At 38.0% G+C, this 27,281-nt stretch overlaps 2 protein-coding genes and 1 long non-coding RNA gene across 13 annotated transcripts; 1 reads left to right on the forward strand and 2 right to left on the reverse strand.

Moving 5' to 3' along the window:
- LOC111263154 (putative serine carboxypeptidase CPVL) lies at positions 1–6,912 on the reverse strand. The gene is given in 7 exon segments (XM_086969452.1): positions 1–808; positions 1,363–1,656; positions 1,658–1,730; positions 1,733–1,837; positions 1,953–2,205; positions 2,207–2,305; positions 5,321–6,912. Coding segments are annotated over 7 exon segments (1,386 nt in total). The 5' UTR covers positions 5,600–6,912; the 3' UTR covers positions 1–525.
- Positions 6,913–8,908: 1,996 nt separating this feature from the next.
- Positions 8,909–21,663, reverse strand: LOC111263160 (CTD nuclear envelope phosphatase 1B). Of its 11 annotated transcripts, none has more exons than XM_022838105.2 (6): positions 21,593–21,663; positions 18,959–19,030; positions 10,477–10,587; positions 10,044–10,196; positions 9,621–9,816; positions 8,909–9,310 (listed from the first exon to the last, which is right to left on the reverse strand). In XM_022838105.2, exons 3-6 carry the CDS (start codon positions 10,579–10,581, stop codon positions 9,039–9,041), a joined length of 726 nt encoding a protein of 241 aa, XP_022693840.1. In that variant the 5' UTR covers positions 10,582–10,587; positions 18,959–19,030; positions 21,593–21,663; the 3' UTR covers positions 8,909–9,038. The 11 variants fall into 11 exon arrangements, with proteins under 11 accessions (XP_022693840.1, XP_022693801.1, XP_022693794.1 ...); XM_022838066.2 differs by lacking the exons at positions 18,959–19,030; positions 21,593–21,663 and adding exons at positions 10,985–11,135; positions 11,400–12,422; XM_022838059.2 differs by lacking the exons at positions 18,959–19,030; positions 21,593–21,663 and adding exons at positions 10,985–11,135; positions 11,327–11,394.
- Positions 13,979–17,787, forward strand: LOC147753952 (uncharacterized). Its single transcript, XR_015312247.1, has 2 exons — positions 13,979–17,191; positions 17,454–17,787. It is a non-coding gene; the product is annotated as an uncharacterized LOC147753952 (long non-coding RNA).
- Positions 21,664–27,281: the final 5,618 nt, after the last annotated feature.

Genomic DNA, 27,281 nt, shown 5'->3' on the forward strand with positions numbered 1-27,281 from the left:
CGTTAGGCTAGATTCTGACACACCTACGTTTCATTGAGGGTGTTTAATAATAATTTTTTTGTACTACTCGAAGTCGTATAGCGACTTCCAGTGAACGAGCCCGTTCCTGCTACTGTTTCTAGACCGTCTCTGACTTTTATCGCTTACGAACAGGTCGGTCGATGACATTTACGCCGGTCAAACGTAACCGCATTAAGCGATAAAGTCGGCAAAGTATCAGAGCTCTCAGTTTAATATATCCATTTGAAACAATACGCCTACATTAAACTGAACTTCGTCTACGAGTCATTCCCATAATCAACGGATTGATGAAGATGAATCGGCATTCATTGTCGTCTGTGACATTTGAAGCGGCTCGTTAGCCTTCGACATCAAATTTCTTGGTCTCTCATAGTTGTTGCTACGTGATTATAGGATTTTCCGAATGTGGGTAAAAGTATGCGACGTGTCTAACATTATTGCTCATTGTATATTGTGTAAATTGCAACACATATAACCATCAGCTGGAAACGGATTGATTCTACATTAGCAAGAGCTTGGTACAAAATCACAATCGATGTTTCGATTCTTTCGTTCCGTCGCTCGTCCTCTACGCGTATGCTTGTATTGAACCTCAATTGAACGGTTGTTGACGAAGTGGTCGATCATATCGCAAGCACTGCCGGGTTCGTCGTGGGGGAGAATATGGCCGGCGTTCTTAACCAGAACCTCCGTAAACTGTTTTGCCCGACGTACATAACCTACGGGCTGGCCAGTAGTTTTATTTCTTCAAATGATATGCTTGGCTTTTGCGAGTTCGTTAGTCCAGCTCCGTTAGGAATTGAGTTCACAGACAAGGCAGTCATAACCGAGAAATAATGCACAGATTAAGTACCATTAATCCAGTGTATTACGGATCCGAACGACTCATTTAGCCACGATAGCATATGGCAATATTTGCGCTAAAATGTAACCAAATTTGAACTAGGTTTACTGTTACGTTGTCCATAAACAACCAGTTTATGCAAATCTATTTTTTAAAGATATTTCTGGATTTGTTAATGGAACTAATAGTAACAGCTATAGCTGGCTAACACGTTTACCCTTTAAAGATGGTTTCATCGTATCGGCACTGGCGTCCCCCTCCTGCCGATAGCGATCCCTCTGTCTGTCATGTATGGGATAGCTTCAAAGATCTTCGTATAATTCATGTACAGATACGCAATGCTTCCATTAGAATTATCTTATGAGAGCCCTATGCCTGCTTGGAGAAGCTGCATATTACATGTTCTTTATAGGTCGTTTGCGATTTATCCATTAGTACTTCATAGCATGACATGTAGGCTTCCAAACAATGACATTTACACTTTAGCTTAGGTAATTATCCTGTAATTTTCCATCATTTCGGCACTTCAGGGCTTGGACGAACGCATAATGTCGCCCGTAGATTTACTCTCGACAACAGGTCCGTCGTTGTAGGTCCGGTCACTTACGTGGACGGCTTTTCGGATCTGGGTCGTCTGCACAAACTGGTTATAGTATTCAAAGTTGGCTGGTTCATTGGATAACAACAGGCAGTTATAGGAGGAGTTGAGCCCGGTGACATCATTAAAATAACTCTTAGTTCCATTTGCTTGTTTGCCTTTTAAAAGAAGCTGATCGAAGATCTTGAACGCAGTCTTCTTGCTCAATAAAGTTCTTAACCTTATAATGTTCAGTTTGGAAATGGGTCGCCTGCTTGTTGTCGAGAGAAAGTCGGCATGATTCGGCATCGTTAGCGCGTCGCAGAAACTGTCGGCGATGGCAATACCAGTCAACCTCATCATTGCTTTACCCTTGTCCTTATGAACTGTGTAGACTTAGCTGACAGAGAAGAGGTACATTGAGTTTGAGCGTTAATGGCGGACCCGATATGTCAAATACAAAGCATTTTTGACTTGAGCCTCAAAGTACGGCCTATGTTACAGTATGACCCAAGGATATAGTAAGCAAAATCCGAGGTATCAAGTTATTTTCGTAATGACTAACCCATAACTCTCCGGTATTATAGAAATCGTCCTGGGCATATTCGTTGAATAATGTGAAGGACTGTTGGAGAGCCTCAAACAGGTCGCAATCGACATCGAACTGGTTAGTTCCGTAGCCATCCTCGCTCTGGGTGAAGGAAAATCCAGCTTCAACGGGATTGTCAATATAAAGCATGTTAAAATGTTTACGGACAAATTGCCGGGCTGTGTTCTACGAATAAACCGGCGAGTGACGATTTCCCAAGCCTATCTTGGAGCCACAAAGGAGTGAAAGTGTTCACGTTCTCATCCTTGAGACGCTTCCGAATGACAAATTTCATTATACGAATCTAGGGCTATGCTGATCATCGTTGAGTATATATATATATATATATATATATATATATATATATATGGAATAAGGTAAAAATTCAAAATTGTTGTGTCAAATTAAAATATAGGTACGCTCGTACCTCCACAAGACGATTTCCGGCCTTAAGCGAGGTTCATCATTAAGTTCTATATATTTTGGATAAAAACCACAAACGATATTCACACCTCGTCAATCTTCAACGATACGGAAAGCTGTCACGCATTACCGTATTCAATTAAGCGCTAAACATGGGTCTGAAACGCTAGCGCTCAGGCAGTTTCATTATGCAACAACTGAATATTCAAGCTACACGTTAGCTACACCAACGTTCCTGTGGCAAAATTTTTAATTTATGCTATATCTAAGCCAATTTTATTTTTTGCATATATTTTGTATATATATAGAAAGTTTCTTTATTTGATAGAGCTTTTACGACATCATTTTACAGTAGGTATCATTGTAATAATAAGGAAAATTACTATCTTTTCTGCCGATTATACCTGTCGCCTTAATTGTCAAATAAGATGTATACGTAATTAGTATGACAGTGTTTATTCCGTCACTCAGCGCCTTCATGTTATCAAGTTCCTCGCTTGCAACGATGATTAAGTTACCGGCTAACCAGTAACAGATACCTTCCTTAGCCAAACCTGCGTACTTCCACTACAGGCCCCTAGCTCTACATAATTATATTCTATACATTGCTGTTTACTGATACATGTTCGGCATGTCTGTCCGAATAAATCCTCTTTTTTTTTTATATGTATGTATTTATAGCCTACTTACAAAAAGAACTCGAAACATCTCTATCCATATAGAGAGCTTTATTGGAATATATCTATTAAAAATATAAAACTTTTTGTATCTTTATATTTTTCAGAAGATTCTTGCTAATGCTTACGTTCATTTTAAAAATATTTGTGTTTATGCCATTAATAAAAATTGAAGCGCGTGTATAATATCTTCCTATTTCTGGAGGTCCACAACGAACTCGTTAACAGCCAGAGAGAAAAGACAGTGCACGGAAATCCTATTTTTATAATGGACGCAGCAGCGACCATCAAGTACCTGGAGAATACAACTCCCAAAGCGACGGTCCCAATACGTTTTGCTCACGAATTCGACACTGATCCGTTCATAGAGCTAAAAATGTCTAGGAGTAGACTGATGGTGACATGTGAAATATATGTTGAAATTGTTGTACGAAGCACTAGGCAACGAAGCGCAGTCGCTTGCTAATTTGATCGATGCTTTCATGGCTAGACAAGGCGAATGTACGTATATACTTCAGTTATATGGCTTTCCTATTATTGTTACATAATCTCCTTATTGTCGTCATAAACAAGCGGTTTTATTCTGAGATATCGGCATAGAGTCTTACACTAATCTATAGAGTATCAAAAGCAAATGATGTTGCACGTGATTAATATCTGAGCTTAAGCATGAGGCTTCGATTATGAGTCTCGGCAGTACCTTGCGCCTGAATGTCACAGAGTTCCTCCAGATAAACATTCATTTAATTACGTTTACTCTCTTGAATCGGATAAGGGGCAAGGTATTGATAAACACAGCGAAAATTTTCGTTCAGACACCCAGCAACACGTGATTCTATATGATATTCCAACCAAATATGAACGTGTGAGAGATACTTGAAGTCGACGAAAAATATGAATAAACCAATGGCATTATTCAGTGAAATAATCCTGGTCGGATCTCAGCTGCAGTAATTCGAAATTAACGCGCGGTTCTTTTTACGTGTCACATGCTGCAGTAATTCGAAATTAACGCGCGGTTCTTTTTATGTGTCACATGCTGCAGGAGTACTCAAAATAGAAAAATGGTTTAAAGATGACTGAAGAGCTACTGTTTCGTAACCTGTTTTCACTTCTCATATTCACCAACTTTTTGTCAGAATTTCTTAGGTTGTTTTTTGATCTAAAAAAATTATGATACTTTCCTTCATGATGCTTTTTTAATTAGGCCATGAATCAGTTGTTAAAAACATCATCCGATAGTAGTCCTATCTAGTTTTTGTTTCAGCTGAACAACGCACGACTCTGACATTGCTACATGCTTAATAAAAATATTTTTCAGAAAGGCTTGTGCCATTATACATAACATTCATTGTATTATAAACCTGTATGTTTGTTGTAAAAACACTGTAACAACTTGTTTGTGAAATGCAGAAAATTCGCCAGTGAACACAATCGAGCAATTTATAAATGACAACACAGATATTGAATCTACGGATACCAAGTAAATTTTCGGCTATACACTTGTGAAGCTTGTTCAGCTGTGTACTTCAATTACTATCTGTATCATTAAAACAAGTGCAGTAAATCAATGACGAGTAACTCGTCTTAGCTACTTTGTATTAATATTACTAACAAAGTTACCAAAAAAACGGTAACACGATCAACATTCAGTCTAATTATAGGGATGACACGCTGATATTAAATGCACGTTTGAACTATACAGAGCGAACTACTGCCGTATAAAAAACTATAATAAAGTATTTTGTAGTTTCATGTTAATTTGAAAAAACATTATGGGCCTAACCAACTAATAAACAAAATATTTGAAAGCCTTTCAAAGTCTGAATGTGACTGACTAACAATCTGTATTCATCGTTGCTCCTTGAGGCATTAGGATGTATATGAATATGTTTAATAAGAAGACTATATCTGCTATACGGAGGGTCCGGATCTAATCATCTCCTTCAACTTATCTCAATGCTTCATCTATCAAGATCAAAGAAGTAACTATATATATATATATATATATATATATATATAAAAGCATCACCATGTAAATAGGTATCGTAAAGGAATACGGATGATTTGCCAAGTCTGTGTTTCTCCAGACCAATTACGATTCGAAATTCAATGGAGCACAACACACAATAGTGGCTCTGCGAATACACCAATGACGAATAGTTATCAGTAACTGGTTAACTGGTAACTGGTAAACAGAACAGGTTGGGATCTACTGTTTTGTTGACAGTCAGATAGCCGGAATAGCCTGGCACATTGTGCCTCTACAGGGGTCCGACGCGGGCTGGTGATTTACCCAAATCAATTTTCCCACCCTGAATGGGCGATATCAAAAACAACGGGTCGCCAGCAGAATCACCTTTGGAGTTGTGCAGGCATGGAAGAGGCCGATTTTGGTATACATTATGCATTGACGACCAGTTGTTTGCCATAACCCAGACGAGCACAACTATACGAGCGGATATCATCGCTGTTTACAAAGGAAGACGGCAATGAGGCTGACCGTTTAATATGCCCACACCACTTTCCAATAGATTCTGTGCCATATTTATGGATGCGCCTCTCGCAGTCCTGGAAAAGGGAGCTCATAATGTAAGAAGGAAAGCACGTGACGTCTAACGCCAGTAATGAACATAATTTACCGAATGACGCATGTAAAATGGGTAAGCCTAGACAACGTCTTTTTAAGCAGGACATCTTGGGGTTGAAAGGTTCTATTCAATTCCATTCAAATTAAACATTTCGAATACTTGTTTTTTTTTTAGTCTTATACCGCTTTATTGAACATAATTGTAAAGACTGGACAATACTTGTTTTACCTTTTACAAGGATGTATGTTGTATTCGACGTAAAGTAGATGTATTTACAATGAGTTATTTTCGGAGTAAAAAACACTGTAAAGGTCTCAGCGTAACGATGGCTACTTCTGCTCAGGCCGCATCCTTCTTTATTAAAATACTACTATATATATATACCCCACATCATCATGCCTATAGTATTAAACTAGTTACAATTACAATAAAGAGTAGGTCGAATCAAGCTCGGCCTTATTTCACTACTGATAGAAAAAAAAATAACTTGGTATTACAAGTTCGGAACGCAACACACAAGGAAACCTAAACCGTTTATAAATGTCATCCATTGCCTTGCGTTACTACTGATTACAGATATAGACAATAATAACCAAGTTTGCTTGTCTTCAGACTAGCCTGTAACTCTTTCACATGAGAGCGTGCCGTATTTCAACCCTTCGTTCACGTTTGATCTTTTAATTTCGTTGATGTTAGTTTCGGGTATAATAATAATAGTTTCCTTGGGTTCGACAAATGGACATCCTACAGAATATCCTACAGAAATTTCTGTCTGCCCATACCGATTTTTGATTTTCTCTAACCTAATAAAAATTCTGATCTGTACACCCAGTACTGCCACTAAACATCGCCTTAAACAGCTCACTCCAGCCAGCGTTTGCAAATATAGACCACTTCACAAGCCTTTAGATTCAGAACAACTGCACTATCAAGGGTATAGCATTTTCTAGCCTAAAGAGCATTGATCTCGTCTATTTCAAGCCAATGACACGTGGGGACACTGGCAGAAGCGCAATCTGCTTTTAGAATTTGCGGGATTTCTGCAAACTTGACATTTAATCTGCAGTCTGTCAAAGCAGAGCGGTTATTCAAACTGTCTAAAGGCGCGACGAGACGCTAACGCCACTAATAAGCACAAGTAAAAAAAAAAAAACTCGAAAAGATTAATTCTACAAATTTTGTGAACGACTTTGAATCTGATTAAGTTTTCTATAAGATCTACTACTATGATATCCGTTTTATTAATTAACAAGTAACGGTTGCTTGTCACCTAGATAATCACCGATAATTCAGGGTGTCGCATGTCATATTTTAATCATCAACACAAGCGACCGTCTTCAAAAGAGATACTGGCAAATTTTTGTTCCAGTGACTAGGAGAAAGCCATATGAGCCGATTTTACGATATGTGCCCGGTCTTAGCTCCGGGTTGTAGAGATGCTCAGGTACTATTTGTAGTTTCGAGAGGGCTGGACATATTGCACGCAACGAAAAGATACCCTTCCACCTGGTGTTTCTGTATTCTAGATTGTGCGATATTTATTGAACTACTAATAAAATCTGTTTCTTTATGGGCTTTTATAATCCATAAGCTATAACTTGCAAAAAACAAATAGTTTCTTGCACCACTATGCCCGCCACTGCACGACCTCAATGATTTCATATCAGATTCGTCTGGGCAAGATAACAATAAGAAGTAATCGTCAGCTGTATATTGTCTTGAAAATGGAGCCTGCTAAGAGCGAATCGTTATAAGATAAATAATAACTGAGCTTTCTTATGGAAAAAAATCCCCTGATCAAACACCTAGAATCTCTGAACATTATGCAATTGTTTTAAAGCGCGTATGTCGGCCAAAGCTAAAAGTAATGTCCGTTTCATAAGAGAAATAAGCATACAACTGTTATACAGGAGAGTGAAATTATGAAACTCAGCATGTCACCGTTTCATCCTAGGCACTCGACAATAACGCGGATTTTAATCTCCAGTGTAGAATTACCATACAATGTACATACCTACAATGTCCCCATTTTCATTTAATAAATGAAAAACAAAGGCTCACTGATAATTGCGCTTACAGAACCTATACTCAGGGGTTCTTGGTGAGTTTGCTATCACAGTAAACCTAATGGAGTTAATACGAGCCTGAGCAACAGCAGTTCACTTCACTGGTGCTTTAATCGAAATTAGGCCTGAATTTGAGCAAAAGAAATCGCGTCCTGGGATCAGCCCGTAATGCTGATTGAACTATTTCAAACTGTTTTGTCCATGTAAAGAACTACTTAGATACCTGCACTAGTTTTGCAGCGACTTATGGGCCGTCAGGAGTTGTCAAGCTTTAGGGCCTCAAAGCATCAAGAGTACGCTCTGTTAATGAGAGCGAGCCAACTACTAAAAGCCAACTATCAAAAGAGACAAGTCGAATAGTAAAATTAAATTTTACTGCATTTTTTTCTTCTGGACTATGATGACTTTTTTTTATATTGAATCTTATAAAGTCTCCTACGCGTGGTTAAAACGTGGGCCGCAGCGTGGCTAACAAACCTTAGGAACAACTATGTGATATGATAATTTCATCCATGCAGATTCAGTGAATGTTGCCAAATACTTTTTTTGCAACGTAAAAATACAAAATCAATAAAAAGACGAAAAAATGCGATTTAACTTGCCCTCATCAAGATTTAGTCCAACATAATATTCGCCTGGATAGAAGCGCTTAATTTTCTATGAGCTATTTACCATAATCGACCATCGTCAATTCAGTAGAAAAAAAGGAAACGAGTTTTTAAGATCTGAAGCTGATTTGATGGCACGACGTTATCTCCCGTTGTTGGAATATGTTACCTGCATATCGGCTAATAGTATTTGTGTATTATATCTGGATGAGAGTGTGACGACACCACTGACTGTCTGGGAGCTTTGTGGGAGTGCATGATGCGTTCACCTATCACAAATTTGCTCGACATTTAACTTTACATCGTCAGTCACACCATCATAATTGACTTCGTGGCTCTACCGTAATAGTACATAGGCTCCCACCGAATACTTAGCTATAAAGTACAATTGTAATACATGTTCTGACAAACATTCGTTAATTGCATCTGATATGCTCACCATATAATGTAACGTAAATCGGACTGAAATTTGAAAACTAAATAGATATCATAAAAAAAAAATACTATAGAAATTGCGCAAGTATACGGATATTTGGTCGCAGTTTTCGTTGTAAAATTTTGTCGATAGTGGTAATTTTTTTTAATCCCTTTCTCTTTATCTCTCTCTCTCTCGCTCGCTCGTTTTCACTGAACGTCATCGCACTAGGCCAAATTAGCGGACTCATCGTCATCAGTGTCTTTCTTTAAATAAGTTCGGGCCGTCCAGTGCCTTTGATATCGCTTGAGAAAAGGTCGAACATTCGTTTTGTCTTTTACCAACTTTAAAACCCTGCGCACTTGAAGCAGCTCTCTGTCATTGGGATCACCTAAGAAGGATCGTATCGGTAAAGCATTCCTCGGCTGCATCATGTAAGCACCGGGGAAATTATCAACGAGAATCACTTGATTCATTGGCCGCCCTAGTCGTTCGAGATCTATAGGACAAAGAAAGGTCGCGCTTTTTTTTTATTTGACTCTTTCAATTTTATTCGCATAGTTAATAGGTATATTTTCTGTACGTAGGAGTACAGAAGCTCTGCACCATACGCCGTACAGTACGGTGCAACCTAGCTGATGTCTGGAACAAAACCTTTACTAGGTCTATAGAAAGCCGACCCGAACCGTACAATTTCACTTTTTAGATATCGATCATGTATGTAATAGGCAGTGTTCAAGTTCAGCTTAGAAACTTTGTTATGCTTGACAATAGTTCAGTATAGGCAGTCATTTCAGCTAAATACGAACCTTTAACAAAAACGCCCTGGAAATAGGAGCAATGTTGTCGATACAACCTGTGATGGAAGATTTCGCCGTTCGGATCAAGGTCATCGAGGATTTCATCTGCGTAGAAGGGAAGCGAAGCCGTGAACACAACTACCTCGTACCAGTTGCTGATCGTGGTCAAGAACGGCTTCACGTGAGGACGTGGTATTACTGTAACCTATCCATATATAATTTAGATATATCGTTATCAATGGCTGCTAATAAACATGAGCTAACTAATTTTATCGTTATTCCGGCAGGTTGTTGTCTTTCTCAACAGGTTGTCGTGCTTGTATATTTCTTACGTTGCTCAAATATAGCTGTAATCAAATGAAAGATCAATTCCCGAAACATATGATACCTATATTAAGCCTTACTTCGGATGTCATCGAGACCCGACTTTACCGTCAACGATAGCGGATCCTGTGGATCATATTTGGAATGAATGAGCGTTTCGTCGAGATCGAGGACTAAAGTGGCGCGTTCGTCATTAATTTTTTTCGGCGGAAGAAGCATTTGCCCAGTTAAGGGATATCTTGTTCTATACGTTCGCTTTTCCTGGAAATCAAGAAAAACCATCATTGAGTCTGCGGATTAATTTTTGCGCCAAACTCTTGAAAACTACGCAACATTCAAAATTGAGACGAGTATTATCAACTTTTAAACACACTTGCAAACAACATTGCGAGTGAGGCATTACGCTGCATAATTAGTACAACATTATTGACGAACGAAAACAAGAATCAGAAGCCACAAAGCTGCAAGTTATTCATGTTTATGAAACTTAAATAGCATTCAAAACATGATACTCCCGTTGTGTCTTAACAGCGCCACCAACCTTTACAGTGAGAACGTAACGATCCGGATGTTCATCGCGCCAAACTTGTGCTATAGGAACAGAGTTCGACTGATGCTGATGCTTCGCCACCTTCGAAGCAGCCATTCTGCACTGGAAAAAGGACAATGACATGTTATTTAGCTTGGCCAAACTCCTGATACGTGAAGTGCGATGTTTGTCAAATTATTAGCTTTTCACTTGCCAACGTATTCTATAAAACACACAAGATAAAAGACACGACAGGTTCTCGATATCACATGCTATAGAAACGCCAGTGACAAATGCTCGTTTGTCAAATTTTTGTGAACTCTGAGCAAAAACAAGCAGCCAAATAGATTTTTGTTACGTGGCGGTATATAATTGATCCCGATAATTTAAGTTATCTTACGCTACCGTCGATAAATAGTATATGGAGACATGCAAAGAGCTACCAGAAACTGACAATCGTTCAATCAAATGCAAAGTATATTTCTATAGAATTAACAAATAAAAAAAAACAAGCCCTCACTGGGGAACGGTAGTTTCGTCGCAAATTGTTTACCAGTGGTAACGGTTGGCGGTAAGAGGTGTGTGCCTCCAATATCCTTTAGGGCACCATAGTTTCTAGCGTCGACGAAAATTTTTTTACACATGCTATCTTAAGCGAATTAAAACTGAAACTAGTTAAAACAAGTCCGTGAAGATTGACAATAATTCTAATGAAAACATTATACAACATTTGATAGCTTTTTGTGGAATATTTTTTACACAAAATCGTAAAACGCTGCCGCATAATCCGTGCAACGAGTAGAATATCGAAAACTTAAATATGTAAATGAAAAGTTACCTATTGATTAAAAGAATAGCAAACCGTTTGTATTAGACTTATAATTTCGCAAATTTTGCTCAAATGCTCTTTCAGAATCTTTAAAATCTCTGTAAACCTCGTTATTTTTGAGAAAACATGAGAATCGATACGTCGTTGACGTCGATTTTAGCCACAGTCACTTAAAAAAGTGAATAGTGAAAGCTAAGATGATGAGTTTTGATTTTTCCACGAGGATGTATTTGTTTTCATGGGGCTATGCCCTTCATCTGAACAGTTGGACCTCAATGCGCTATTCTTGAGTAAGTCTTCTTCTAAACGCCCCAAAGTCAAGCCTTCGGGTACTTATTGTTCAGATGCAGGGACGAATGTATCTGATTCATGTTTTAGATATGGTTTTTCTGTATTATACTGAAGGCATTGAAAACTGAAATTGTTGAGCCTAGGTTTTAGGACGAGTAACACTCTCAAATGACATCGTTTCAAGGTAAAAAAAATAAGCTATATAATGCTACGTCTAACATTTTGACATAACGTGAAAGGAGACCATTTTGCTGGAATATGAGTGTCACACTTGTAAACTCTTGTCAAGATGGCCCAGCTTACTCAAGCATCGTAATAACATTCAGCGTTTACTCATAAATTACTTACAAGACATACTTACAAAATGTCGTGCACACAAAATAGTTACAAAATGTCGTGCACACAAAATAGTTTTGCCTTCACAGATGAATAATTCCGAGGAATTGCATGGCGGATAAATATAATGTAGCTGGCGATTTTTAATATTTATTTACTTGGTCCGACTCATAAGGCATCTCTAATGGCGAAATACAAGCATCCAGTCGTTTATATGTGTGCTACTGCTATTGATTGATTGATAATGCCGTTATTTTGGTGCTTAACGTCGACAAAATCTTTTTTTCTCATGGGTCATAGAATATATTAAAAGTCGGCAATAAATTATGCCTGAACAAGTGACGTTTTCCACTTCTTTTTGACCATGAGCTTGATACTTACCGCTAGTCTTAGTTAGTCTTATTAATGGAATGAACAGAACCTAACTTGCAGATTTGTCTAATTTTTCATTTTGGCTCGAAACTTTATATAATAATAAAGTATGCTACACGCAACAATTTACATACTTGTATTTTTAAAGCTGCAATATAAGGCTTTTAATTGATTTAATTTTATTTCCAGTGACAAAATGCAATTCCAGCCAAATACATCCAGCCCAGAATCGAGATGTGACAATTCATAATATTGCGAGACAAACGTTCACGCAATCATGCATAGAACAACTAAAAAATTGTAAGAAAAATAGCGCTGTCTGGTTTATGCGTGATTTATAGCCTGGTAAAGAAAGTAACATTATTATATCTCATGAAGATGTAGTTGGTTGCTCTTACCAAGGACGCCCAGCTAGAAAATGCACATGCGTCCTAAATTTTTGTAGAAGAAAAGTTAAACTTTAATGTGAAGATCTATTTGTGAATTTTATCTCGTCGTTGTAAAATAGCTAATCGTGGCATAACTGCAAAGAAGCGAAGGTCTTTTCTTAGCAGTATTTATATACACACCTCGGGTAGATAGGCGAGCGCTTTGCACACGAAGGTTCTACCGAGGACCAGTTCAAGTGTCGTTTTAAATTAGACCGCCACAAATCATGTATGGCTATCCTAGCGGTCAAAGAACCACTAGTTAGCAATTAAAACACTGTAAACGGTAGAGTATCCTCTTTCGTCAGGTAGTTCTATAGGATCTACAGGCTAATGGCGCGCAACATATTAGAAGAAACGCACATACATACAAACAAAAAGGCTAGCTAGTCGAAATGCTCTTAAAGTGACCATTATCCCCGACGATAAAGTCATAATACTGGCCCGAATTGCATTAAAAGCTAATACGTTTATTGCGCTTCGTTGATATTCACCCAAAAATAATTACAAAAAATTCGAATGTTTATATTATTATTATTATTATCTTAACTGTGTCAACTATTGAAGAGATCGTTTTGCATTAATAAAATAACTTTTTTTTAAACCTCAATATTTTTATATGCCCGTTTCAGAAACTATCTAAAGTTTACCTTCAGCTGATCTATCTTATATAGGTATTTATGAAACCTTTTCTGCTGGTGGTCCCGGAAAGCAGTCGCTTATCAGCTGACTACCCTTTGTTAATTAACCCAAAACGATTCGCTGAATACGTTGATAGGAAGCAGCGCTATTAAAACGAGCCTACAACCCTGTCATAAGGTCTTCACGGAATAATCTCCCTCACCTAACCCATGTAGCGTCAACAACAAGCCACTCTCCTAGCAATTGGAGTCGCCAATCCGCCTGCATCTGCGCACTAAGGTCATCAGTAAGCACAAGTAATTGATGCTCGCAATATAGATTAGTGACGTACGTTTTATACAAAGCAGGTCTACATGTTGGGATCGTGTTTTAAGTTAAATTTGCAGGTAAGTATACAATTTGAATTTTGAATTACAATTCCTTAAGTAATAACTTAATAGTGACTTAAATAGCTTAACTGACATCCAGAAGCAATTTTTGGTAACGACTGAAAATATTAAGCGAAAAACCTACTAGCTCAGAATCATAATAATAATAATATTTATTCTATTCCTTGAATTATGCATGTGTGCCTATAACTACAACACTATTAAACTTCAGAAAGAAACCTCTTCCTTTATTTTGATCACATTTCAGGTACAGGCCAGTCGTGTCAAATGTTTTAACGAAAAATTGATCGTTTCATTCATTGCCAATTTCAATGTACGTGATGAAACTGTGAGCCTTACAGCGCCACTGGTGATAATTTACGACCTGTGCGATTCTGTAAGAGCACTATTCAATGGAGCAGTCGTTTACAGCGTAGATAAATATTGTTCTTTCTGGTACCTCATTATAATCCACATAATGTGCGCGTGCAATTTACACATGGCATTTATAGAAAATCAGTTTTACTAATTATTTTCAGTTTTTTTTTTTTTTTTTTTTAGCAGATCATGTGGCATTCTTTTTATATAAATAGACGATTTTTCAGAACCAGTTATCGTAGTTGTTGCCGTTATCAAGAAATAAAAACTTCATTATTTGTTATTAGCGTTATTTAACACTATCTGATCAGTAGATCAAATTACTAGTTGTAATAGTAAATAGCTTTTGGCGTAGATCGTTCATAACCATTTGCCTGATAAGGCTCACAAGTGCCCTTCTTTCGAAACGAACGCTTATAAATTATAGGAATTAAGTCCAATACTAAGCGTGATCACATTCGAGGCCGTCACCTTTCCATCCACGCGAAGTTCTTCCAACGATTGCCTGGCCGTGATCGGATTCTTTGGATGACCTTTGCTTCAACAACTCCCTCATTTTTAGTGGACCCTACTTTCCTTATACGCGTTTTATTGCAGAATGCTATTTATCCACTTGCCCTCTTTCACTGAGTACATACTCAGCGGAATGTGTGGTATATGATCGAAGCATGATGTTTGTATCTTTGTCTTTTTTTTGTATCATTAATTGACCACTTATTGGGGACTCTTTCGGACTTCCACGTAACGATTAACGACAACCGATTACGACTTATAATTAGAAATATTCAATAGTTTCACACAGTTTTAATCAGAGTACGTTTTCTCCTATCATGAGCGTTTGGCTTATCAATCTGCACCTGGTCTTCTGCATCCTTCTGCATTTTCAGTCATTATGCATTGGTCCCTCTTTGATTGGTTGATTAATCTGAAGATGTTTTTTGTAACAGGGTTTTAACGTACATATAGGTCTGGGCGTACAGTTTCTATTGACGAATGCTACCCTTGATACAACAAAAAGATACACAGCTAGTTGTATGTCACCCTTGAAAAGTATGACCATCTGACTTGCCTGAAGACAATTAATTTATTAGGGCAGCTTAACAAGCAACGATTCCTAAGGTCAGAACAAGCTGGCTTTATCTGAGATATATAATAATTATGTTAAGCTAAATTTCTCTCTGAGGTCCCATGATAGAATCATAACGTAATTTTTTTATGTTTCTGTGTGCCTATTATTTACTTAAGTTTATTACTAGAGATGCAGTGATGTGTTTTCTGATAAATCTTTTGACGGTCTTCGAGTACGAACTGACTGCCTTGGCGTATGTAGACGAAATCGTAATCATTGAAGAGTTTATACTAACGAGAAATAGAGCATACTAGAGCGTCCATTACTGGCTCACTGCCATGTCGTTTTCACTGGTGCCGTTGACTTTGCTGACGTTCTTCGACGTTCGACTTATCGAAACAGTACGAGAATCGGTTCAACAAGATGTTGAACGCCTAAAATACTAGTCAACGAAAGGCCACCGTCACGTGCGTCGCCGCGTCCCTCCGTGTCTCGTCGGTTAGAGTCCTTCAACCGGACCTACAGTTTAGACAGCTTTCCCTTTCGATTAACAGAGCAGCGTTATTCTCGTATTAGGGAACATTTTCAACTATTTTGAACTTTCTCAACGGGCCTGGTATTTCATTATCACAAAACGTTGTGTGCTACAAAGTGAAGTGTCATGAAGGGAGGTATCCCGACACTACATACATACATATATATATATATATATATATGAATAGACAAAACAGCTACAAAAATCATTCAAGATTAACGATATGAGAGGAATTCTCTGAATTATAAGCAAAATGCAGTGTATTCGCTTTACTGAAACTCATATTTTAAGCGGTGCCACATTTCATGACACTTTTTTGTATTCAACATGCACTTGTACCCTTTAAAATTTATGACCCTTCACTTGGATAATATAAACTGGGCTTTTAGAAGGCAAGTTAAGGCAGTAAGCCAACGCAAATTAGAAACTTTAAATCATTAACGAATACGAGTTCCACATTGGAGCTACAGCAGCGGAGGCCGCTCCTCGCATAAACATTGTATTCGGTAAAGGTTACACTATTAGAAGCACCCTGAGCCATTGCTTCAGGACATTCTGGTAAGAACATTTCAAATTCGAAGTTGAACAATAAAAATTTGACAGCTGTGATAACAACCGATACACCCTAAACTGCGCGCCATTGCCATTGTTAACATTTAGATACGATGAATGGAAAAAATACTATATTTGCACATATAAGTGCCGCACAATGGGACTGAAAATTACAACAGATGTGGAAACAGTGATTCATTATTGCACTGAATCGTGGTTTACGGAAAAATTGATTCTCTTCACTAGAGTCAGACGGACACATTAAGGCGTAGATGCAACTGAATCGGCATCACTGAACGTCATGTTGAAGCAAATGTACAGTTGCGAAAGCCTGGAGTGCTTGCTGAATGCATATGAATCCTGGCTCATCGATTGTGACCACAATGTACTGTCAGTAATTAGGGAAAATAATGAAAATCTTTGTATTAAGCAGCCAAGATTAACGATCAGAGATAAATCGCTACTACTGCGCATCATTATTTGACCTCATTCCGCGAGAATCACAGTGATAAAGATACAAAAGTTGCAATGTTTTAAATATCGCTCTATGAGATACTCATAGTCTTTACATACATTATTATATGATTTACTCTACGAATGTTGTTATTTTATAGAGAAGTGGATTTGTACAACTTCGCGTTCACTTCAAGTTACTGCCGATTATGCATTCTAAGGTGTTTGCCAACAGCTTTTGAATACCAAGTGCATATTATATTAGATGACAACGAAACGGTCGTGGTCTCTGTGGTATCGTTTGTAGACAACACGCTTTGCAGGGTCACACATGTTCTTTTGACTAACTTGATAGTGATATCCGTACCATTCTCATTTCGGGTAGAACTTATTCAGCATTTTATTGGAGCAGTAATCTTCATGGGGCTACGTAAATACAGATTCAACGCGGTATCCACTGCTAACTACGACGAGGTATTGAAGCTACAAGACAAAAGCCCCTACCATAACAGCGCGTGGCCTCTAAAGCAGAAGCAGGATTCTCATTTGTGGAGCTCCCTTGGCCGGATATTTTATCTACTATACTCTTAGAAGAGCAGATGTTGACAACTTAGTGTTCTACGGAAAAACTTTTCTTACGTGCATTATAAACGCTAAAAATTACTTTTTTTATACACTACGATTTCCTGCCAGAGTTTTGTAAAACACTTACACTTTTCGTGCCATCTGCTTTTAGTGTATCAAATCGATCTTTGAGGAACATCATTACACTGCGATGCCTGTGGCCTTGTGGAATTGGGGTCCTCTGCGGCATGCGAAAGCTATTACCGTGCTATAAGCAAATCTCTTCACGGTATTTAAATACTTCAAATGTAGAGAACGAAACTTCGTTGTGCGTCTGCTCGTCATCAAACAATCGGCGCGTTACTGTCTGTGAGACGATGCAAATATCACCCAAATACTATACGAAAAAGAAACCAATGACAACTTGAACTTATGACAAACGGTGAAGTAACAACATAAATGTAACGATAATAAAAATACGTGTTACTTCAACGTTAGTGAAGAAATGCCGTGTGTAAAAATGTGTTGAGTGTCAGTACACTGATAAAAAAAATCGTATGAAAGAGAAACGAAAAATAACATCAGTAAGCTTATTATTTTACGCTGGCATTATGGTTAGAAGCAAACAGTGTGAGCGCTAGCCTATGTTGCAGAACCATTTAGCATAACGGATTGGCAAAAAACTATTGACCGTTGTTCTAGCTAAGTTACATGTCTGTAAAGTAGCTATAATAACTAAAAATGCACGACTCAACAATAGGGGAAGTTAGTTACAGAAAAAAGTCAGATATTTGGGTGCCACACGAATTAACGCAAAAGTGTATCTATACTCGGTCGTATTTCCATCTCTGAAATGCTACACAAATACAACAGAATCGGACCATTTCGGTTGATCACAGATGATTAGAAGTAGATCACATACGACTATAATATGCGAATAAAAAACCTTAGAAGACATTTGCTTCAAAATTCATGGTAAAACGCAGACTGACGCCATAAAAGACGTGTTTCTGTGTGTTTAGTGGGATTAAAAAGGAATCGTGAATTACGAGTTGCGGCCGCCTGACAAAAATATTGATTCGGGCATTTGCTGTCAATGGCTAAGATGATTACAACAGTCTATTAGAAAAATCGACTTGAGTTAGTGAATCGATAAGGCGTTGTTTTCACCGTGTCGATGCCAAACATATCCATTTTTCTATATATTTTTTTCTACATATCTAAACTATATCTGTATTTATCTTGAAAATATTGAAAGAACTTTGATGGGAAATTTTAGAGACCGAATCCTGTACCATCAGACTATAATTTTTCCCGGCTCTGCGAAACTTGCTCAGTAGGGTTAATTTTGTTTCAGTGGAAAAATGCAAGAATTACATTTTCACCTTAAAACCACGCAAGTTCTACTAGCCGTAGGATTATGGCATTACCAGAAAATAAACCTATATATATATATATATATATATGCAACAACAATCAAGACTTCAGAATACAAAAAGTGAGCAACGTTATTTGTATGTATTTTTGTATTACTTGCGTTAACGGGTAGACTTGTTACTGCCACCGGAAATCCTGTATGAATTGTTCCAATGGAAACAATCATCCGTTTCACTTTACCTAGAAAGAAAGCCTAGTTAAGTGTGTAAGACTGTTAATTGAATACAATGGGCCGCTCACCTCTCACTATTTAGCTGTTTGATGAGGTTTTCACTCTGCTCCTTCTTGGGCTTCTGAAGGGGTTTTGCGTAACTGTTGAGAATTTTCGGAGAATACGCCGCCGCCAACAAAAAATGAACTGTAAGCTGTTAAAAATCAGAAAAGCTTACGGGACGGATGTAACGACTTAAACATGTTGCGAAATACTAGATTAAGACAATCTGCCTCACGGTGATTCAGTGGTAACACGTATGTCTATTGAACTTAAAAATAAAGGTCGTTTAGGTTCGAGACCCAACATAGACACACTTCGCTTCGTGCTGGGAAAAGCCAGCCATGTGATGCAGTCTCCAGAGGCAGTACCCGACCTGAGATTTAAAGCATTTTTCAAGTTCGAAATCGGACGAAAACACACATAGCTTCCTATTATTAGAGGGGCCACCGGAGCGACTCAATGCTAAGCGGCAGTTTCCGGCCATGCAAAACCCGGAACATTCGGACATTAAGACAAATTAAATATGCACGATCAGCGGTTATAAGGGAGTGAGATGGGGAGTGAGACGACACTTCCAGAAATCCGGTTTCACCCAGTTATTAGCACTAAATAACCTGACCCTTATAGCGTCTTAAGTCTGAAGTAGGACAATTTAGGGAACATCAGTGTATGCATGATAAGCCGAATCAACTCGTGTCTGTACCATTAACAACAACAAAATTATTACCACAAATCATCACTCGAATATTTTTCCTCTCCTAGGTATAAACTTTTAGGAGTGAAACCAGGTAACTTCTAATGTTGCCAAGCAGTCTAGGAGTAAGGAATTAGGTTGTAGATAGGCGTACGCTAGCGTCAGCACAGAGAAGGTTGGAGAAAGAAGTCACCGATGAATAAAAACTGAGCTGAAAGCCCATTGGTTACGCCGACCCGCACGAAAGAATGGGGCTTAACGGAAACATGAAATTAACAGCAGAATTTAAAAGTTACGATCTAAGTTGACGGCATTGAATGACGGCACTCGGCTGTTTAATTTGAATGTGTATATTAAAGGATGCCAACTGGAAACCTAGTTGGACCGGTGACAGAGGTCTACCAGTCGGCAGAAGTACGGGTTCACGTTGGAGATGATTTACAGATAAGTCTGAGGTGTCCCGCAGCAAAACATAGTGTGGAATTGTGATGTAAACATTAACATCTGAATGAGTTCCGGCGGTTTGTCTAATGCGGGACTTTAGTTCTTCTCGGGGAAGCGGGGTGAAGTTGTTAAACAGCGTTTGCTGAAAATCTACTGTTAGTTAATTCAGTTGAAGTTACGTGGATCATCACGAAGTAGCTTAAGATTATCTGACCTCGTCGATTTTGTTGGCTGTGCAGGTCGGCATCTAGACCGGGCACATATGTGAAGTACATGAGTGTGCTGCTAGGTCCGTCGGGTCGTCCGTATTGTCGTTTTGTCGGTCGTAAAAGCATTTGTGGGCAAAATTCTGTATACTGGATCGAACTCTAAGCGAATGACTGTGAAATACTATACAAACTAGCAGCTTTTGGCGTCGTTAGTTAGATGAAGGAGGTTGTCTGTATCAGGTCACCTATTTAAAAACGTTTCAAATCATTCGTCCAGACTCCCGTTAACCATTTCATCGGATTGTTGACCTCTAACCTGAAACTAAGTGGATTTTGTCCTGCCATCTTCTCTATATCATGACTTGTGTCCGTAAGTTCCGCACGTTTCCATATTTTTACAAACTTACCGATTGCTGCATTGAAAAACCGACAAAAAGTATTCTGCTATGTGTAAAGCTAAATGAAAATACCTTTTTTTTATTGGCAAGATTCGGTCCTGAGGACTATACTGGTCCCTCGTAAACGGCAGTTTCTTGCCCCAAAGAGTATGTTAAAAATTGTCGGAAAAATGCTCCCGGCCGATTAAAGAAAAGAAAGCGGTTAGGCCAGAAAAGCTTATGACCGCGTGGTGCGGCAATCCCATTGCCAATGCCAAGAAAACGAAACTGAAGGTTCTCAGAAATATTACGGAGCAGAAGCTTATGACAAGATAGGAGCTGTATGATAAGCGATCACTTTGGCTTTTCTGGAGCTATTCGGCAGGTCTGAACATTTTTAGTATTAGTAGCTTGTAAATTATTCCTTGTTAATAGACGAAATTCGGTAAATATTTACACTAATTCTTGACATAAAATTTAACAAAAAACACTGAAAATTAAGAAAAAGTCAGAAAATTGATCTCCAATGAATTAAGAACAAAAAAGTACGTGTGGTGTACCTTAGATACAGTATACGTAACTATTAGCAGCAAAACAACCTATTTGTTTCGCCCATCAAAGAAAAATCGGGCTGGAAAATGGTATCGATCGGCATAGAAAGCTTCCGTATTTTCGAGACCTAAGCCTGTCTGATTTCAAACGCCTTTATATTCTAACGAGGTCTATAGGTGGCCTAATATATTACAGTGTCATTTACCTCAAACAACCTATCGACAAGGTGAACAGGTATGGTCATATAAACCACAAGTACAAAACTATTGAAACCTTGACTTCATTACAAAGAGAAGGAGAAAACATCTAATATATACAGCCATATCGTTATCTAATGCTGATTAAAACACTTTTGACGCGCTAAGAAGTTCCAAGCACCCTTACATTATAGTCGAACGGCAGTTCTCGTCAAACAACTTTGGTTTTGAATTCATCTGGGTGGACGTCTCAGTGAGCCTCTGTATGCACATGATTTACATGTGAAGTCTGCTTGTACATATGTCGTTGGCAATGACAATAAAATTATTGTTACAAGTTACTATTATGCTTTCCCTCTTACATATGTGAGGGCGTGGGCGGTATATTTTAAATGTTCGACGGCGAAACCAAAAACTTGCACCGTTCTAATAGGTTTTGGGTAAGAAAACCGTTACGGCAAAGTGTGTCCTATTCTGCAGTAACTATTATTGAAAATCTCAACTTATCTCAACTAAATTGGACTGCCACATACTTCCACTGTGACTGACATATTACATAAATCTAAACGCCGTTTTTAAAGCTTATTCACGATAGTCCTTTCTAAAACGTACTTAGATAACCATAATGTAACGTTGAAAATTAATTCTTTTTTTTATCTGCGAGTGTTGGGTGAAAGGTCAACTGTGTAGGTCATAGTTGTAACATTTCCTATACTTATCACGCTATAATTAAACAGCTTCGATTGGGCGTTAAATTTAGAACGAATAACACGAAAACGTGTTTCGATTAACGCACAGAACGACCGAAAAATAAACAAATAACCTGGATTAATCTTCATTAGTGTATCAACTTGTAGAAGATAAAAACTAACGCAAATCTCACTTACAATTAGCAATACACATCTTTATTTAATAAAGTTAGCATATTAGTTAGGTTTCAAAGTACAGTCGGCTTGTTGTTTAGTTTGTCTCTGTGAAATTGAAGCTTTTCCGTTTTGATTTACATACATTAGCCGGCAATTGCATGCATACGAATTGCACATTTTATATCACTAAATGTCTTCCCTGTTTGCTGCCGAGCTTTTTTGCATTATTCAATGCAAAAATGAATACCTAGGCTTTGTTTGGGATACATTGTAAAAGGCGCTGAAGGATAATTTTATGGACTTCAGGCACATAAAATTGAATGTTACCCATTTTCAGCATTTAACCTTTCTATATTTCTCAACTAGGCACCTTTTTCTGTCAAATCTAATAGCGTTCGCTAATACAATATTAATATAGCATTCATTGGCTAGATCATTTGTAATCAAGTAATGAGTACCCAATTTATACCGGATTAATAGCGTGCTCTAAAACACTTACCACCGCCATAACCTGCTTTCAATATCTCTTCAACATACATTTTGACATTTCTTTAATCATCATCATCATCACTGCATTGTTAACACATATTTATGTTGGATGCATTTCAGTCTATTGGACACTTTACAAATATTTATGACTTGCTGATACTTCAAGCTAGTGAAGCCCTTGAATGCTGTCTGATTTGATAAAATGACCGAAGGGAAAAAACTCTCGATTTTTTTGACACTCCGAATTCGTTTCGACAGATACGTGTCACTAGAAGCTAACTACCAAGTTCTAACCGCAACCGTCCATGGACTAGAAATCTACAATACGTCCGTTAAATCGAAGTTCATTGTACGATGTTTATACGAAGCGCGACGTTGCGTACGAACACCATACCATACAAACACACGCTGTCAGTCGTATGGTCCCTAAACCAACTAGTGAAGGTACAGTCGATCGCAGTGGTCTGCATTACCATCCTGCAACGTTCCTGACTGGCACTGGAACAACAATCGGCCATTTTCCGCCTGTACTAAATAGGTTTTCCCGCTCAAGAGCTGGTCGAATTGTCTCCATAATCGAAGGGCTTTGACCTGGCAAATGTCCCAAAGCACTTAGCACTGCTGGTTGAGGAAAAGGGGCTGAAGCTACCCAGGCAACCGAGGACGCTAGCATCGATCGACTGCTAGCCTCGCCATATCCTGATAGGACCAGTTTGCCCTGAGCAGGTGTATTCATTAGAACATGTACTACTAACACGAGTAGTAACCGTTCGAGATAGTTGATCGGCGCGGACAAATGCATAATTAGTGGCTCTGGAGATTTTTTGCAAGCAGGACTTATACACATGCGAGACAAAGGCTGTAGCTAACACTGCTCTAATTTTCATAAAATGTAGTCCCCGTCACTTTAAGCTCCGTACGCAAGTAACGCATTACGTTGTGCACATGCAATTCGATGAAAGAAAGACAAGTATTTTCATATGTTTGCGCTCGGCTTCGCCTGAAATGCAAAAGGCCACATCGAAATTACTTTGGTCTGATACGCTTCGCATCTTAAATAGCTGCAATAGACGGCATCGAGCTGTGAAAAGCAGTTGTACGAAGGGAAAGATAAGGACAAAATTCCAAAGCGAACTGCCAAGACCGCCGTAATCGCACAGGACCGCCGTAACCGGGCATAAATTATATACAACGTTAAATACTTTGTCGTCATCAATAAAATCGTCGTGTATGGAAATTCGTGACAGTGACCCGGCTTTTTTCGAACATCAATAGATATAAGTAAACGTTAAATAACCGGATAATGACGATGCCTTATGTAATTCATCGAAAGGAAATACGCAACTCAGTTGACTATTACTTCAGTTATAGTAAGTTGGCTGGTTTTGTTACAGTTTTATCGATATCAATAATAGTTTAGGCTCTATGCAAGGATTGTCGGAGTGACGTATAAGAAGGGGGGTTGACAATCATAGTAAGGTCCGTCCTCCTTCAGGGCTGAGCTTCTCACTCGTCTGTTCACACGATATAGGCTCTGCTCTATAGGGCTAGATCGTACGTAAACAACATTACTCAAACCAAAAAAAACCTAGTCTTCACTATAAAAAAAAAAAAAAAAAACATGACATCATTATGGTTTGTTAAAGAAATGCACTCGCAAATTTTAACTTACCTATAGCGACTGAAATCTGTAGGTTCTTTGTACTGGCTAACTATCACTGCTCAATTATTTATTACTACTCAATTTTCGAATTTGCTCAGCGATGGAAATACAAAGCAAAAGGTGTATTTCTTTATTTTTTCTTTATAATCTGCGTATTCGAGTGCACACTGGTAATAACGGTTAACGAAAACAACCTACAGAACCCGAGTCACGTACTTGAAATTGAGATCGCGTCCGTCCTATTGCTCGTTCATGGAACTCTTTCTACTTAATTAAAAAAAAATTCCATAAATCATTTATCTCTAATTAACCTCCGAAATCTCATTACTAGCTTATCCAACTCCATACATTGCGGAATATTAGCCTGTGTCTTCCCTTTTTTATATTATTTTAACTGGCGGAGACATTATTAGGTCACTTTATCACCATAACTGCCTACCCTGACAATTAAAATTTTCCTTGCTAATACGCATGTTGCAATGAGCTGTTGTGTCCGTTTTGTATTTTGTGTCCTCGTGCTAGTGCAGCGATCAAGCTGTTTGCTTAGTGAACTTACCTAAGGACACGAGGTGGTCTAGGTTCAAACATCGAAGTAATACCTAAATAACGGACATAGGACACAAAAAAGAGCGTTCCTAAATTTGCTGTGTTAATTTGACCGTGTCAGTTGAGACAAGTGCAGCAACTTTCATCTGCGTAAATGGCTTGTCTCGTGTAATCGTTCATGAAATGCGTTATAATTAAAAGAGAGCCACTCTCTGCCTACGAGAAACCTAACTATCCGCCGCCATTTAAATCCTAAGTATGTCCCCGTACTTGCAGAGCACTTAGCGCAGTATAAATAACGACGTCCAGCTACTTACAGAAACAATAAATAAGTAACTAGGATTACATGACCATTTTGAACAATATATTGACAAACGAGATCAACTAAATAAACAATAACGCTCTGTAGCCACTTTACTGTCGAGTTTAGCGCATAAGGACTTTTTTTTTACATGTATTACAAGATATCATACTGTGATGATAATGTCAGGGTAATGAAAGCATCGGTCCGGATGGTAAACTATGCGATAACCGGGCTCATTCGCAGACGTGTTATTATACAAAAATTCACAATTTACAGAACTCTTCGATATGTGTAATGGCATATTATGAGATAAAACGTAATTTGTTGGAGGAAAGCTCATCAGTTATGATAAAAACGATGAAAAACGCCCTCTGTCAGATAGAATTTTCATAAATTTATATATATATATATATATATATAAGCGAACTTAGTGATGTCCTGTCATTTCCGCCATACATTCAAATCAGCTGTAACCAGAAATAGAGTGAAAAGCTACACGTGGAACACAGATTATCGCTAAATTTTGCGTACACACAGTGTATAGTTGTAAATCAAGAAGAGTACTGAACTATATCGATACTGAAAATTCTGCATTTACATAAACACCTAGTAAGGAACTAATAATAACGTTCCGGAGACACCTAGCTTCCCTAGAGGCTAAATTTTCAGATGTATTTTATTCTACTACGTCCTATTGGTTAACATACATTCGTTCTACATGTGATATGTAAATTTTGTTTAAAAGAATCCACACACAGGAAAATCTGCTCGATTTAAAAATGATATTGTTTTCTCCCTAAATACCATACAGTGACAAAAGAGGTAGTAGAAAATGACTAGAAGAATTCGTCTTTGGTTATCTTCCCGCAGGCCACTTAAGATATTCACCAATGTTTGACGCCCTTCAAGCTAAATGGTTCGACATTATTTACCCTTTCTGTTTGCCGAATAAGTAGTTAGAATACAAATAAGTAGTTAGAGAATAAAGAAGACAAATACATTTTGCATATTTTAAAATATGAAAGTGTCAAAGTTGAGTTAATATATCACAACATCCTGTAAACTGTACCGAAGAGCGTTCCTTTTACAGATTTGCCTTTATATTCCAGTAAGTTTATATAATTGGTTGTTTTATGCAACTGGCCTGCACATACTGTTCACTTACATGAATTCCTGTCGCTGTACCAAGATCAGGAGACACCCTTCTAAAGAACGGTGCATTGTGTATGGGGGCATCAGCCACACAACAAGCAGGGTGTATCCTGATCGCCCATTGATCGAATCCTGAGTGGAAACAATAACTATCAATGCAGAAATACTCAAGTTCAGTTTTCGTCAACAATGAATAGTGTATATTTCCTTAACACCTTAATGCCTCTGACAATTTGACTAAGTAACCAAGAGTATCTGCAGTATAAGTACTCTTAGAGTTAATGAAACATACGTCACGTTCACTTCCGAATTTTGATTTGAAGTTATATATATATTTTTTCTTTTTTTTTTTTTCATTCGCTGGGCAATTTCATAAGATGTCTCGGAAAATCCACAAAATAAAACTCCGAAAGTTGGCTAAAGCGACATAAAACACATATAAGTTTGGATGTTCCCGCTCAAAAAAGCCCCAGTTCACTTCACACGTCTTAACATGCTACTCCAAAACGAAGTATATGAAACTCAACCTAAAAATGCGGTTTGGGTCCACTAGAATCTCTAGTATTAAAAAAAAAGGTTAAATAAAATTTAATTCATAACCCTTTATATGAAATTGATATACTTAATTTCTTTTTGTTGGCTTTTGATGCATACCACTTCACCATAAAACAGAGTTACCATTCTACAGGTAAGGACAACAAAAATTGTCTCAGTGATCAGATGATGATGCTCTTGTTTTAGTATTGTTGGCGTTTTCCTAGAGAGTATTTGATGAAACTGTTAACCCTCATTTCGCTGTAGGTGCGACTGTATACAGTGTTGCTTAGTGTAGCAGGTCACTTTACCTTTATGTTCC

Source organism: Varroa jacobsoni, unplaced genomic scaffold (genome assembly GCF_002532875.2).
Source record: "Varroa jacobsoni isolate VJ856 unplaced genomic scaffold, vjacob_1.0 scaffold_75, whole genome shotgun sequence".
In the NCBI taxonomy this organism is placed as follows: Eukaryota; Metazoa; Arthropoda; class Arachnida; order Mesostigmata; family Varroidae; genus Varroa; species Varroa jacobsoni.